This window comes from Podarcis pityusensis (genome assembly GCF_964106645.2).
Source record: "Podarcis pityusensis genome assembly, chromosome: 1".
NCBI lineage: Eukaryota > Metazoa > Chordata > Lepidosauria > Squamata > Lacertidae > Podarcis > Podarcis pityusensis.
Window position 1 is genome coordinate 78,411,399 of NC_138028.1, and position 16,545 is coordinate 78,427,943.

Consider the following 16,545-nt stretch of genomic DNA (forward strand, 5'->3'; position numbering starts at 1 on the left):
AAGAAGGTAATGACAGTTAAGGATTTGAAAATAATGAATTTGTTTTTAAATGTTTTTAAAGTTTTGTGATTTTTGCATTCTTCTTTTTTTCTGTCATTTTTTCTCATTTGGAATTTTTTCATATATGGTGGGAAGGGGTTGGTTTTTTTCTTCTTTTTTCTATTTTGTCAATTATTTTTATCCTTTGTACTCTCTTCTGCTTCTATTTTATTTTTTCTCTTTTTTGTAACATTTTGAAAATCTCAATAAATATCTTTAAAAAAAAAAACACACACACAAGGAGGGATGCTAACCTGAAAAGAAGATGTAAAGGAAGCCGCAGCTCGTGCACCTGTGCAGCTCAGGAGCATATATCTCTATTTAGTAGGTCCCGTTTTATCTAAAGAGCTTTCTTTCCAAGCAAGCACTGATGGAATTGCAGCCTCAGTAATCAAGCAGGAGAAGGAATATCAGCTGCTGTAGTTTGTCATTTCATGATGCTAGAGGAAGGCTTGGGAAATGAGAAAAACTTCCAGATTCCTTCTGCTATGCAACTACTAAACTTAGCCTTACCTTTCAGAAGTTACTTGTAAAGAAGTTAGGAGTGATTGGCTTTAGCAGGGGTTTGCCTGCAAAAGCTTAGCTTCCAGCCTTGCTTGTTACCTTTGGGTTGAAATGCAAAATATGCTTTCTATTTCTGAAGGTTTTTAGCAAGAGTTGAAAATTATTGGTTCTACCATCCCTTTATTTGCCTTTATCTAACAGATAACATGGCATATTTTTGCTGTTTACACCCCTCCCACCTAGCAACCAAAGGCTATTGAACACAAACAAAACCACTCAACTTGCTGTTTGTGAGATCAAGTGGAATAAATGAGAGACAGATGGAGGCAGGTAGAAAAACCTCTTAATCTTAGAAGAGCCAAGATATCATAGGAATCCCTGAATGCTGGAGCCAAAATAAGCTGACCCCTGAGTTGTGAAGAGGAGGAGTAAGAAGGAGGAAAAGAGACTGGAGGCTATCAAACAGAGGCCAGAATAGCAGGCCATCTGTAATTATTCCAACCTAGGAGGAGTCAAGATGGGCTCTGGGGAAACTGGCTTGATGCAAGAACAACAAGACATTTGGGTGAATTAGACTGCAGGTGAACATCTCGAAGAATAAGGGGTGAATGCATTCATGTCAAAGCTGAATTATGGAGACTAGTTTACAGCCAACTTTCTTCCTAAGGGATAAGGAAAGAGAGGGCATTTTCAGTCATTGTGTCCCATCTGTAGAATACCCTCACCAGGAAAGCCTGTCTGATGCCAACTTTGATGTAATTCCTTCCAGTCCCCTGCAAAATCATTTTTATTTGCCTGCGGCATGCAGTCTAAACTGGGTTTGATTTTGGCTTTATCTGTCTGCTGAATTCATATGGTTCCATTTCATTGCTGCTTCTGATATTTTAACTTGCTTTAATTATATACTTTTAACATGATAGCATAAGCGCCGGTTGGGCCCTCCAATTAAAATGTTCCTCCTCAGTACCAAAAATAACCATAGACATATAAATTGGATTCCAGGGATAAAACTGAACTAGAATCCCTTCCCCTTTGACGTCTACTTTTTTGTGCAGAGGGGAGTGTATGTGTTTGAAGGAAAAGGAGGAGCATTCAACCATGCTAAAGATTCCCCACTTGCAGCCATCCAGCCCACACACAGGTTTAATATTTGGGTGAGAACCAGACCCATCTGATGTCCTGTCCTAGATACTATAGCCCCAAAGTGGAGCAGCAGCCACATGCAAACTGTTTCCTCTATGGTCTTCCAGATGTGGTTGGATTCCAACTCCCATCAGCTCAAGGCAGCATAGCCAAAGATCAGGGATGATGGTAGTTGTAGTTCAGCAGCATCTGGAGGATCATAGGCTCCTACACTTGATGCAGACTGAACTTTAGAGACAGTGGTTGTCAGGGACTGGGCAGAGGAGGAATGGTGGAGACTGCCTCCCCAGCCTGACCCTTCCAGAGAAGAAGACAGTTCAGAATTACAACAGGGGTTTGAGGGAGATCACAGCTCAGAGGCAGATGAGGGGAAAAGCTGAGAAATAATGGGAGAGGAGGAGGAAGAAGCACCAGAGGGAGACAGCTGATGGACACAGTGTCTTTAGAAAGCATTCCAGATGCCCCCTCTCCCAGAACCCGGCAGGCATTGAAAGTAGGAGAGCAGAGAACTCAGAAGCAGAGGGCACATCTCAGCACCTGTAGTGATGACACATAATGGGAGAGAGGGAGGGGGTGGAAAATCACTCGCAGAAACACCATTTTCCAAGAGGCTGCATTTCTAAGCCTCTCTCTGTGAATATTGGATAAAAGGCAATGTTGGTAAGAAAATGTCCTTGTCTTATCCATTCGTGGCAACCCACCGTGGGGGTTGGATCCTCTGACACCTGACAGTGGTATAGAAAAGAAATGAGTGCAAATAAAGGCTCCTCCTGGCATCCTTTTTATTGGGTATTCATGATTGATGCCCCTGGTAGCATTAGGATTTGACAGATACCCGACCCCGCTTTTAATGCTGTTTGTGCCTGCAAACATTTTGGGGTAGACATACTGTTCTGTAGCCACTTCCAACTCTACAGTTCTATGATTTTGTTGCACTCTAGCACAAGAGTGCCTCTCCAGGTAGCAATAATGTGTTAGCACTGGGGAAGCATAACAGAATAATGAGGAAGGGTGTGTGGATGGGCCAGTATAAATGCACTACTACTGTTCTATTGCTGCATCAGAGACTTGTTTCAGAATACCAGGGAAAAACTGCACCAGTCTGGCTCTAAGAGAGATGGGCAGGTAAGTAAGAATTCTGACCCATAGTTATAGGTGTATTTTACTCCTCAAATGGCATGTTTGAACTGGAAACTTCCAGATAACCAGCAAAGATTTATTACGGTACAGATCCAGCAGGAGGGATAACAAAACGCTGCTTGTGGCTCACAACAAAAACTCTTATCTCACATGTCTTTAAATCACCTATGTATAACCAACCTGGAAAAATGACAGTTTCTTCACTGGAGACAGCCAACAATTTTGCAAAAGGTTTTTGCATATAGACAGTACTTTTGCCCCACTCTCTGTTCAAGCAGGTTTCTGAAAGAATTCAAACCTGCTTAGAAAAGACAAGAAGTGGCCTTCCTTGCGTGATACATCATACAAACCATAGCATTCTGTTTCCTTTGCAGGGCAACCCATTCTCCGCAGCTGAGCCCTGACCTGATGGAAAATCCACGAACGCTGCTCATGCTGCTGCGTCAGAGGGATCTGGAAATCATGGCACTGAAAAATGCTAACCGGAGAGATCAATCAGACCGGCTTGGCTGTATTTTGCAGCAACTTGTGAAGTCAAGGCAAAAACTGCCACTTAGGAGGTGAGCAACATAAAGCTTTACAAAACTGGAGTATGTGCCTACTGAAAAGCACTTGCAAAATTACAGGTGAAAAAGAAGGGCCGTGGCTGTCAGGTAACACCTAGGGCAAGAGCTGCTTTGCTGGAAGGGGCAGGATTTATTCTGTGATGGGCAAAGGGTATTGTGCAGATGCGCCCATAGGAAGCAAGGTTCAACACCTTTCGCAAAGGTAGGATTAAAAACATGATTTGCAGATTAAAGTCATTTATTGAAGGTTAACATATTGGGTGGATTCAACCAAATTGTTGCATGTGCAGAACATGGTCCACTCATGCAATGGAACTTTCTCCCTTCTCCCCATCACACCCTCTAAAGTTGCTCTGGAGGGTTGGGCAAACCACCACAACGGGTTGGGGGCTATGGAGAGGAGATGGTGTGGAAGTTCAGTTGCGCAAGCAGACGTCATTCCCCATACACATACCCACCTTCCTGCTAGTGCTACGCTCTTCCAAACTTTTAAGGATATATCTCTCTAACAGATTATCATAATGTGTAGGATTGTTAAGCAATTTCTGTACTGGGATTTTTTAAATAGTTTGACACTGGCTCCATTCTGGTGTGTTGACAGACCTGTGTGATTCCCCACTACACCAGAGATGAGTTGCACATTGGTGTGCAACTGAGCAACAAAAGTCACACAGTAATCTGGATGCAAACCATTTGCAAGATGAGGTGCATGGGAGGTGCATATATAAATCCTCTAAGCGGTTTGCAAAAGGATAAAACAAGACGTTAAAATTATCAGTGTAAATGGTTAAAAACAAGCATATGAAAGCATGCAAAAGATATAGTAAAATCAACACTAGCTAAAAGGAGAGAAAATGCATGTAACTTCTACATGTTGGATGGCCATTTGTCATGGATGCTTTAGCTGAGATTCCTACATTGCATGGGGATGACTAGATGACCCTTGGGGTCCCTTCTAACTCTACAATTCTATGATTCTATGTCTAGATAGACTGGAACAAAACTATTTTAAGCAGGTGGAATAAAGAGTACAGTGAAGGTGCCTGATGTCCTTAGGCAGGGAGTTCCAAAGTGTAAGTGCTCCCACATTAGAATAGAATATCAATTTCTTAAGAGTGTGGAATGGATATTACAAGGCACCTGTAACAGTGCCAGTTCTGAATTCTACTATCTCAGTCTACTGCTTTCTTCTATGTGTGATGTCTCAGACTCAGAGAATGGCTCTGAGTCAGAATTATGACTCATCAGACTTAGTTCCCCAGGTGAAATCCCTATTTGTCATGTATCTTGCTACACAGCGAACTGTCTGTGTACGAAATTTGCAAGTCTCCTCTCCAGCAGAAAGAGTTACTCCTGTACTGAGTTTTCTCCTTGTTTTCAGGAGAGAGAGAGAGAGTGGAAGGGAGTGTTATACTTTGCAATCCATCCCATGATTCACTGGACAAACAATGCCATTCTCCCTCCGCAAAGGAAGCAAGGGAAACAAAGAACCCATTCAAACCTAGTGATCCAGAACATGAATAATCTGCATGTGGCAAAGGGCAGCCACAATGCCTGTTATAAGAATAGCCTTTTTTAATGGTAGGATTCCAGGACATCTATTGTGCTATGAAACTCTGACTAAGGTCCCTTTTGATCTGGCCCATAAGAAGTAAGTCCAGCGTGGTGGTAGTATAGAATCACTAGTATCTGAAATGCTTAGCTATTAAAGCACCCTTACCTCCAGCTTTAAAAATGACTTGATCTGTAAACATGAACAGGAGATCATACTTCTCTCTGTGTCACGATAAGCTTTGGTTACTGATTTCTGCAGATCTGGTGCAGTTGATAGCACAGGTAATTTTAATTTTGTTTGGGTGCCAATCATAAGTCAAATGAAATAAAGTTCTTTTAAAAACAAATAATGCAACCATTAGTAAATGTGCAAACAGATATGCCACTCAGTGAAATCAGTTAAAAACTTTATGCTTTGCTGGGCAGAAGCAAGCAAGTTTTGTTTACCATCGGGATAGCTCAGTTGGTTAGAGCGTGGTGCTGAGAATGCCAAGGTTGCAGGTTCGATCCCCATAAGGGACAGCTGCTCTGCATTGCAGAGCACTGGACTAGATGACCCTCAGGGTCCCTTCCAAATCTATGATTCTAACACAAATGGAGTAGTCAATTGAAGAAAACCCGCCACACCAGAATGTTGTAGGCATTTAATGTCTCCGACGAGTGACAAGGAGATTGTCATCTAAATGACAGAAGGATGGAGCTCAGGCAAGGGATCTCTTCTGGGAGGTAGTTCCCAGGATATAGCACGACCATTAAAGTCCTGCTCCATGCTCTGACAGAGGACAGCTTCACTTTGTAAGCAGGAAGAACCAGGTATGCATATCTACTCCCATTCATCTTAATGATTCAAGGAAGTTATACAGGAGAAGACGGTCCCTAAAGTATTTTGATAGCTAGACTGCTCTTTCTAGCCATGAAAAGTTTAGAATTCATGATAAATATATTTTTTAAAAATCTGGTTTAGGCTATAAACGAACAAACAACCAGCATGGGTTGTAGTTCAGTAGCAGAGCACCTGCTCTGCACACAGAAGATTCTGGGTTCAATCCCTGGCAACTTCAGGTAGGGTTAAGATTATCCCAAGTCTGAAACCCTGGAAAGCTTCTGCCAGTCAGTGCAGAGAGTACTCAGGTAGATGCACCAATGGTCTGACTCAATATAAGGCAACTTCCTTTGTTCCAGAGTTTTTTTAAAAAAACAAACCAAAAGAACACCACCCCTAAAAAGTAAAAGCTCACAAAATGGGTTGGGTGTGAGGGAGTTGTGCTGCTCATCACCAGTCACGACAAAGGTACTATTCAACAGCCATCCATGACCATTCCACAACCACATTCTATATGGCTGTTGGTAGGGGACGCGGGTGGCGCTGTGGGTTAAACCACAGAGCCTAGGACTTGCTGATCGGAAGGTTGGTGGTTCGAATCCCCGCGACGGGGTGAGCTCCATTGCTCGGTCCCTGCTCCTGCCAACCTAGCAGTTCAAAAGCACGTCAAAGTACAAGTAGATAAATATGTACCACTCCAGTGGGAAGGTAAACGGCGTTTGTGTGCGCTGCTCTTTTTCGCCAGAAGCGGCTTAGTCATGCTGGCCACATGATCCGGAAGCTGTACTGGCTCCCTCGGGCAGTAAAGCGAGATGAGCGCCGCAACCCCAGAGTCGTCCGCGACTGGACCTAATGGTCAGGGATCCCTTTACCTTTACCTTAAGAGCACTGAATGCACCAGCTAAGGCAAGAATCGCATTTCCCAGCAACATAACTTACATTTGAGTGCTGGCTGGGGAATTGTGATAATCCACAAAACAGAAGTACTGCTGTGAAGGAAGCCCATCAGATTTCCCCACAGCAAATGTGTAACAGCCCTACATCTACTACTGCTCAAGATAGTTTTCTGGCTTCGCTTATCAATACCGTTAATCCTGCTGGTTTCCTTCTTGGCTTTTCTGAATTTAAGTTGACGCTTGAGTTTAAGCTGTGCAGTTAAGAACTGACAGCCAAGGAAGAGTTCATCTTGCCTTGAAGCAATGTTCCTATATAAATTGGAGGCTGCTATCCCACAAGGCATGACATCAGTCCTGGAGAGGGGATGTCAAGAGAAGGCAAGCTACAACCGGTGCAGGGAGCAACCAGAGCAAGGTTCTCAGAAGAGAAAATGTGCTCAGACTTCAATTTTTACCAACTTGGCATGCTCATCGGTATCAGATCAGAGAAAGGACAGGCAGGTTATATCAAACCTCACCTTGTTTATGGATCACAAGCAGCCACTCACAGCTTTGTCAATTTCAAGCAATTTCATGCAAGTGCACAATGACCTGGAACACAACCCCTGCACAAATGGGGAGTTGCCTGTATTTCAGTAGTACAAATCAAAGGTTTCCCTTTATCCTATTATATAATTCTGATTGCCATGGATTATGCTGTTGCCTTTCTCATCACTCTTCCACACGCACACACCCATTTAAATGTATTTCTAATGCTCCACTTTGTGAACGCAAACTGCTGTTTTTATTTAGTTTTTAATTATATCCTGCCATATTTAGTAGGATCTTGAGGATCCACGGAAAACAGTTTCACAGGGATTTCAGTTTAAGGGCAGAATATCGTTTGGGTTTCTAAGAAGAGTCTCTTCATTAAGAAGTATAGATCACAGAGCATAGGAAGCTATCAGTTTCTGAGATAAGCTAATGTGTATGTTAGTGGATTTCTTTTTCTCCAAACACAGCTGAAAAATTGAAGCAAAGTTTTAATTCCGCTTGTTTGCAGGAGCCCAAAGGAAGAAGGTCTTCAAGCAGAAGTTGACCAGCTGAATGATGAGATGAAGACTATCAAGAAGAACCATGAGAAGGTGAATGAGTAACAGACACAGTAACACTGGGTGGCCTTTTTGACAGGCCAGATATCACAAACACCTCCAAGCGGCAATTTAAAGAACAAAGTAAACAAACAGCGATATTGAAAAATGGACCAGAAGATAGGCAAATCTTGCTGGGTCAGGGATCATCCTGTTGATTCCCAGGAATCCTCCTGGATTCTTTTTTTTAAAAAATTACAGCTTTCAGGTGGATGCTGACTGCACCTAGTAATTTGCTAATTTTTAATTTGTTAGTAAGGCCCATGTCTTTTCATGTCTATTTGAGTCAGTTCTTAAGGACTTTGCCCTGAAAACGTCAGTTCAGGATTAGGTATCTGTCTTATATTTTCTCTAGAGACGATGGATGTAAATTTTAGATTCTATGCAATCTCCTTACTTACCTTCAGTACACCTTTCACTCTCTTGTCAATTTAGGGTTCAATCTCCTCCCTGGCATATTTTCATAATTTCTCAAGGTTGATTTTAATATTTCTAGCAATGTGCTTCCCAAATTCCTTTTTCACTTGCTTTATTGTCAACATACATTTGTTTTGCCAGAGTGTGTGCTCATTTGGGCATAACACTTACGATGGTTTTTTGTATTTCACATATTCATAAAAATAAAGAGAAACAGATGTTGACGATTGTACACTTGATCCAAAACTGCCTTTCTTCGACCTTCTAGCTCTCATTAACAGCCATGTGAGACCTATTCCAGAGTCACTTATGAAAAGGCCTTATATCTCCAATGTAAACAAGTATCAAGTGATGCATGTTGGAGCAAAAAAATATATAAATTTCAAGTAGATTCTCATGGGGTCTGAACTGGAGGTGACAGACCTTTTCTGTGAACCGCCCTGAGACCTCCAGGTATAGGGCAGTATATAAATTCAAGAAATAAAAATAATTAAATAATTTTAAAAACTGGATGTATTAAGACTCTGCTTTGTACACACGGTGTGGAAATTGGGCTGCATTGCTATGTTCACTTGCCTAGGTGTAAATCCTATAGAACTTGGTGAAACTTACTTCAGAGTAAATATGCATAGCACCAGGCTGTTAATTGCAGGCTCCTGGCCTAATATTTCAGCATATATGCTTTGCAGTGTGAGTTCATGAGTTTAACATCTGATGAAATCCCAAGAATCTTTAAGCAGAAATACGACCATTTTATCTGTGATCATGCAGTAGCTGGGAATATTAGTGAAATCAGTGGAACAAGAAAAGAAGCATTATCCTGGAATAAACTTTAAATGAGGCCTGTCTTTTGCTGGTTTTTCTTTTGCTGGCAGATAATTTGGGCCTTTGCTTTTTGATAAGCCTCTAATTTCCATTATTTCTCTTGTCCATCATTCCCTTTATTTTTTTTTTTAATTTTTCAAAAGGAAATAAAAGTGATGGAAGATAAACTTGCAAAGACAAAAATGCAGGTTATGTATTTGCAAAAGGCAGCAAAACCCCCCTCAAGAAAGACGGATGACGAATCAGACACCGAGTCTAGCACTTCACTGGATGAAGGGGCCAAATTAGCATGCGAGTGCTTCGAGGTAGGAGCGACAATGCATACTCTCTGATGCACTGTACTGCAAATTGGTAGAATGCAGTGTTTTTATTTTACATTTAATAATAATTAAGTCACAGAAGTATAATCATTTGGTGATATCCAGCTAAGTCATACTTGAAGTAGGCTCATTGATTTCATGGCTTCTACTGATTGTGACTAACATTGGATATAACCCACTGCATATATTCTTGCTGCTGCTTCTGGTTTTACAAGTTGCTGATGTAAGACAACAGTTTTTGAAAGAGATGAAGGTGGTACGCAGAGCTGTACCTACATGGTGCGCATAGACATTTCTTGTGTCCCACACAATTATTTATGTTCAAACAGATTTTTGAAGCAAGAAATACGTATGTAGCTCATCATCAGTTCCTCCATTCCACTTCAAATTATTTACTGTTTCCAGCCACGGGCTGAATTTTTATCCAATCCTGAACCTCATCTACCACATGTACCGTCTATTTTTCTTCAGCAAGAATGCTGCCTGTTGCCTCACTACTTTGCTGGTGTGTTCTCAGCATAGTAATTCTGAAAAATGCCAGTACATGGGGGGGGCGGGGAACGTGACGCTAGGACAGGGGTAGGCAACCTAAGTCCCGGGGGCCAGGTGTGGCCCAATCGCCTTCTCAATCTGGCCCGCGGATGGTCTGGGAATCAGCATTTTTTTACATGAATAGAATGTGTCCTTTTATTTAAAATATATCTCTGGGTTATTTGTGGGGCCTGCCTGGTATTTTTACATGAGTAGAATGTGTGCTTTTATTTAAAATGCATCTCTGGGTTATTTGTGGGGCATAGGAATTCATTCATCCCCCCCCCCCCCCAGAATATAGTCTGGCCCACTACATGGTCTGAGGGATGGTGGACCGGCCCATGGCTGAAAAAGGTTGCTGACACCTGCGCTATGAGGCATTTATAGCATGCAATTGGCATTTATAATGCCTAACCCTGGGGAAGAAAGGCTTTTGGAGTAATATTTTGAAGGCTTTTTGGTGTGTGTGTGTTTTTTAAACAGGCTCACACCGCACCATAAATCCCTTGTTTAATGCAAGTGTGTGCCTCCTGTCAATCACCAGAAGGGAGGGAGGCAATGAGAAGCAGAGGATTGGTGCAGTGTTGGTATGCTAGGGGGTTGGCTAGATGCTGGGAAAACATTTGAGGCCAGAAACAGAATACTAGACATTCTTCATGCATCAGGATTCAAATGAGATTAAACTGCATGAGCTGCAAATGATATCCCAAGGAACTGGAACAGAGCTGGAAGCCACTTGCGCGCTTTCTTTCTTTCTTTCTTTCTTTCTCTCTATCTCTCTTTTACAGTATTTCCTAATGTTCCTTTCACAACAGACCTGCCTTCCTCTATCAGCAAATGACTGTACAGTTGATATGTAAACAACTGAAGAAACTGTAGAAGAGCTAAACCACTTTTAAAAAGAAAGAAAGCACAGGACAGCAGCATCAAGACCCAAAACTAGTCAAAACCACCATGTGACATCAGTGGGAGCAGTGTATTGTCAGTTTGCACTTGCTGCAAATGCCCCTCTTAAACAGCAAGCCCACGTTGCTTAAATGGCCACCCTGGCAGGAACTCCCATGCACCCATTGGTTAGGGTGTTGGACTAGGACTTGCGAAAGCAGGCTTCAAATCCCCACTCAGCCCTGGAGCTCTTGGGCCAGTCCCCACCTCTTAGCCGAACCAAGCTCCCTGGGTTGTTGTGAGGATGAAATGGGGAGGAGAACCACGTACACCACCTTGAGATCCTTGTATATAAAGGTTGTAGATAAATGTAATAAAATAATAAATTGTTATAGCTGGGATGCCACTGAAGCTTTTCATATCAAGTGCACCACAAACCCACAAAGGAGAGTGCATGCAGTGGTGGAGCTTCATGCTCCAGCACCGGGGGGGGGGGCAAAGAGCAGGTGGGGGCGGTGCTGGCACGCGTCCTGGGCACACTGCTTGCGGGGGTGGGGTGCCCAGCACGGGCAGGGGGACAGCTGTGATGGAACCCCACCAGGATCACATTGCCGGGGGCGGTGCGCTCCCCCCACGCTCCTCTTCCTCCGCCAGTGAGTGCATGCAGTCCCATGAGAAGGGCTGAAACCAAGAAAAATATAGCTCCGTCTCAGCACTCTCCTCTGTGGGTTTATTGTGAGCATCAATTAGAGATCAGGGGGCAGAAGTCATTGCCCTTCTCCCTGTCAATGACTCGCTCTTGTTGCCCATGGCTGCCTGGGCAATGCTGAGCTGTAGAAAGCTCATGTGAGAAACAGGAAAAGCTCCTGGGCCAAAGTGAAGCTTTGTCCCTCAGAGATGTCAGTAACTCAAAGCTCAGAGGAAAGTCCAAGCAGCTCCGCAATGGCAGCTTAACAGGAAAGGTTAGGAGAGGTGTGAGATTGGGTCAAAGCAATTACTTCATTATCTTGACATCATTTCAGAGAGACAGAGAGGTGTGCACAGAGCAGCCAAGTGGCTAATGGGAGGAGAGGGAGAGGAGAAGGAGCACATCAGGCGAGAGCAAACCCATATTTTACAAATCCTGTGCCCAGGGACACCGCAGGCTCTTGTGCAGAGAGCCTCCAAGCTTCTTCAGTGTGTGCTGATCCGACAGTAAAGAAAAAGACCAGCACCCCAGCACCATACTTCTTAATGAGGATGATGATTCCTGGATGGAGACCTTGTAAGCCAACTTAGTAAGAGAAATGAGTTTTAAAAGATTCAGAAAAAGTCCAGAACTTACATAACTGCTTACATAAGCTGCAGCATCAAAGCAAGGCAAGAGAAGGAGGACACCTTGAGGCTGCAGCTGAGCTGAAGGGGCATTGAATAAGAGCATAAGAAGAGCCCTGCTCAAGGTTCATCAAATTCAGCACTGAATTTCATAGGCTGGCCCGTGAGAAGCTTCTAAGCAGTCAAGAGAGCTGGACTGTGCATGCTCACCCTGTGCAAACCCCTCAGCCTTGCATAATCCCTTCCCTGATTTGGGGTAGCTCAGTCGGTAGAGCATGAGTCTCTGAAGCTCAGGGTTGTGGGTTTGATCCCCATGTTGGGCAAACGATTCCTGCATTGCAGGGGGTTGGACTAGTTGACCCTCTACAGTTCTATGATTCTATTGCTATTCATGCATTTGGGACCAAGTGTGCAGAGAGGCAGTCTGCTGAATGTGTGTTGGCAATCTCCATGACCCACAAACCCTCACCCTGCTGAAGGCACGCCCCTAATGCATCAATAGCATTGGAGAGGAGCCTGCGTGGGGCATAAGCATGCATATCCCCACATGACTATAATTTTTAGGTTTCTGGAGGAGGACACATTTGATAGGCTGTCTGGAATCTTGAAAAGAAGCACCTCTATCACAGCAGTCTTCTCCACCTAGTACCCTTCAAATGTTTCAGACTACAACTCCCACTATACCCGGCTGTTGACCCTGCTTGTTAGGGCTGATGGGAATTCCAAAGCACACAAGCTTTGTGGATGCCTTTCATAAGGTCAGTGCCATGAAGACAAGAGAACCCAGAAGAGTGTGAGGGCTAGATACTTGACTCCTCAAAACCCACATACAGAAACACCGCCGTCTAGCACAATACTATATAGTCCATCTCAGTTGAATGAAGCAGCCTCAGAAGCATACCATCTTAGTATAATAAGTTAATAAGGTTTCATAAGTATAACCGCCTTCAGAGGCAAATCCTTGTTTAATGGGTTTTCCTGAAAAATAAAGGCTGAGGGATTATGACTTGTCAAAGGGCACTTGGGTTCAACCGCTGAACTGAGCTGTGATAGGAACTCAGATCCAAGCTCAACACTTTTAACATAGTGACTGTAAGCCACATTCATTTTTACAGTTGTAGTGTCTATATATCAAATCAGGGAGCTGCCTTGGTTAATATGTTGTAAAAGGGCTAAGTAGACCAATAGACTGGCTTTATGGTCTCTCTCTCTCTCTGTGTGTGTGTGTGTGTTGTGCTTGAACAGTGTTTGAACTACTCAGGTTTTGTTATGGCAGTGTGGCATCCTTCATTTTAAAAACAAAAGCAGCTGCCCCACCCTGCCTGGGTTAAAACTTCTGTTATTTCCTATGTGCATGCACATTAAAGTAACTTGTCCTAGAACTAACACTCTCTCACCCACACTTATATCCCACTTTTCTCAATTTGTGTCTGTATCAGTACTAATACCCCTCTCTCTTTCTCAGATGATGGCAACCCATCTTTAAAAGTACAGTACTGTTACTGTAGACCCAAGATTAATTGCAATAACTGGCCAGTAGGGGGCACTCACTGCTTGCAAAAAGTTTAATGCCTGTTTTCCTTTTTCTTCTCTAAAGCGAACACATCAAAGCCCCAGATTATGCAGAGTGCTGACATATGCTATTTCACTTGTATTTTGTTTCAATATATAGCCTGCTTCATCGCAAATGATCAGAATAAAATGTTTTTTAAAAAGGCAAAATATAAAGTAACTCCAGTCACAAAACATCACCACTAATAAGATCCTGAGCATTTGCCAAAAATATTTGATTCTGCTCTATGATGGCTGTTGAGTCCTAGGCCTTACAGATTGGTTGCATTTATAACTGAATCAGTCTTTTCCCTCTGGCCAAGCTCTGCTAAGGCATTGCCCTTGCCTTTTCTGTCGCTTATTGTCTCCTACTACCTCCTTTGTCCCATCCTTGCTTCCCATGTGCCCCCTGCCCCCCATCACTGCAGAGACGTATGGCTTATCCCATTGTTCTTTTCACTCTTTTCAGTCTTAAAAGGACTAGTCTACCAGGTGGATTGAGGATTAGTCCTAGCACCTTTATACAAATATAAGGTGGAACTGGGAATACAGTATACAGCTTTGATCACCCCATCTAAAAAAAAGAAAGAAAAAGAAAAATGTATACCGTATTTTTTGCTCTATAGGAAGCACCCGACCATAGGACGCACCTTGTTTTAGAGGAGGAGAACAAGGGAAAAAAATTCTCCCCTTCTCTGCTCAGCGCCCCTTCAGAGAAGCGGCAGGAGAAACGGAGCCCCTTCCATTTCTCCTCCCGCTTCGCTGAAGGGGCGCTGCGCAGCTCTCCCTCTCTGCTGAAGCCAGGAGAGTCTTGCTCTCCCGGCTTCAGCAAAAGGAACCCGAAGCCTCCGGAGTGCAGCAGGAGCTCACTCCCCTCTCACTCTCCAGGCTTCAGCGAAAGCAACGTGAAACCTCCGGAGTGTGGAGGGAGCGCTCCCTCTGCGCTTTAGAGGCTTCGCATTGCTATCGCTGAAGCCAAGGAGCCTGCATTCGCTCCATAGGATGCACACACATTTCCCCTTAATTTTTGGAGGGGAAAAAGTGCGTCCTATAGAGCGAAAAATATGGTACATTGCAGAGCTGGAAATGCTACAGAATAGGGCAGCCAGAATGATCCGGGAACTAGACCACCTCCCCCAAAAGGAAAGTCTAAAATGCTTGGAGCTTTTAAGATTAGAATACAAGGTGACTAAGATGGGACTTAGGAAAGCATGCACACTGTGGAGAAAGTAGATGTTTTTTCTCTCCCTCCCACATCATGGTAGAGGTTTGGTCATACAGTGAAAGATGAAAGGAAGTACTTCATTGCACAATGCATAATTGATTTCTGGAGGTTGCTGCCCTAATGTGTTGTGATGGTCACTGGCTTAGATGCCTTTTAAAAGGGACTAGACAAATTCATGAAAGGCTGATCTATCAATAGCTGGAAAATGCAACAAATAAATTCTAACTTGAGGGATTGGCAGGCACTAATAGTATCTGACTTTCCCCCCCTCTTGTGTAGCTCTGGTCAGAGACAGGAACAAAGGTAACATCAGAAACAAGTGATCTACGGCTTCGGAGAATTCCAAAGCACACAAGCTTTGTGGATGCCTTTCATAAGGTCAGTGCCATGAAGACAAGAGAACCCAGAAGAGTGTGAGGGCTAGATACTTGACTCTTCAAAACCCACATACAAAAACACCACTATCTAGCACAATACTATATAGCCCATCTCAGTTGAATGGAGCAGCCTTAGAAGCAACCAGTATGATCTTATTAAGTGTACCATCTTAGTATAATAAGTTTGCCTGCTTACAGTTTGCCTGTAATCACACTTTGCAACTTGTTATTGTTCAAGTTCCCTTACTCCAGTGAAATTCAGAGGAAGATAGACTTTTGATTAAGTGTTAATGGCTCTGAAATGAGAACAGACTGAACTATGAACCCCAAAATTTGGGATCTGCTCCAAACTAGTGCCAAACCTTTGCAGTTGTTTTGCAGCACTTGGTAGCAAAAAACCCATGTTTTGCAGCATCCCTCCAACTGAGCAATTGCTACTCAAAGCTAGGGTCATAGCTATCACCCCAAAACGCAATTGCAGGAAGCACATCAAGAAATACTTCAAGCCTGGGTTCCAATGCCAGAGTTTTGCTATTGTTTTGCAAACTTTTTGAAGTGAAACCCTCACATTTTGTCACACCCCCAACAGTGGGTCACTGCCTTACTCAGTGTGGGTTGGGGCCATAATGGACTTACTCCCGACAAGCACTGTTTCTGGGGGAGAAATTTTGGGGTTCGTAGTAGTTATTGGTGCTGGGACAATATTTCCCTATTTTAAAATAGGACCTGACACAATGGAACCCACGGTCTGTGTATGTGTGTGCACACAAGTAAGTGTGTACACACATACTTCCACACAAGTGTCCCCCCCCCCCAAGGAGCAGGCAATGCCTTCAAGAGGTAATCTGGCAGTCCTACATAAGGAATATACTTCTGGGCGGTCCCTTGTTTGGGCATGGGTTTGCTTAGTGTGCTTCATGGAGGGAACATAGCTGTATTTTCCTGTGTATAAAACGCCCCCATGTATAAGACGATCCCTATTTTTTGAGCCCAAAATTAAGAAATAAATAATTGCAACATTCTGTGTATAAGACGACCCCCAATTTTAAACTTAAAAAATTTGGAGGGAAATATAGTCTTAAACACGGGAAAATACAGTATTGTTACCTTTCCTTAATCGGGTGTTTATCGGTGTCATCACTCTTCCTGCTTTTTAGTTTGGAAGTATTTCGCTGAGTGAAGAGGAAAAAGATGAAATAATCCTGAAATTAGAGAAGGCACACAATGGTGCGCTGGAGGGAAGCTCACAGGAAAGGTAATTGCAAACCACAGGCTTTGTGACAGAAAGGACCAAAAGGGGCTTGC

At 43.3% G+C, this 16,545-nt stretch overlaps 1 protein-coding gene across 4 annotated transcripts in view; it reads left to right on the plus strand.

Moving 5' to 3' along the window:
* Positions 1-16,545, plus strand: part of LMNTD2 (lamin tail domain containing 2) — an 88,757-nt gene that overhangs the window by 44,171 nt on the left and 28,041 nt on the right. For all 4 annotated transcript variants that reach the window (XM_080975609.1, XM_080975607.1, XM_080975608.1 and 1 more), the window contains 5 exons: positions 3,201-3,386; positions 7,708-7,789; positions 9,181-9,342; positions 15,143-15,241; positions 16,398-16,495. In XM_080975609.1, the coding sequence (XP_080831735.1) occupies positions 3,201-3,386; positions 7,708-7,789; positions 9,181-9,342; positions 15,143-15,241; positions 16,398-16,495 (627 nt within the window). The remainder of the gene's footprint in view (positions 1-3,200; positions 3,387-7,707; positions 7,790-9,180; positions 9,343-15,142; positions 15,242-16,397; positions 16,496-16,545) is intronic.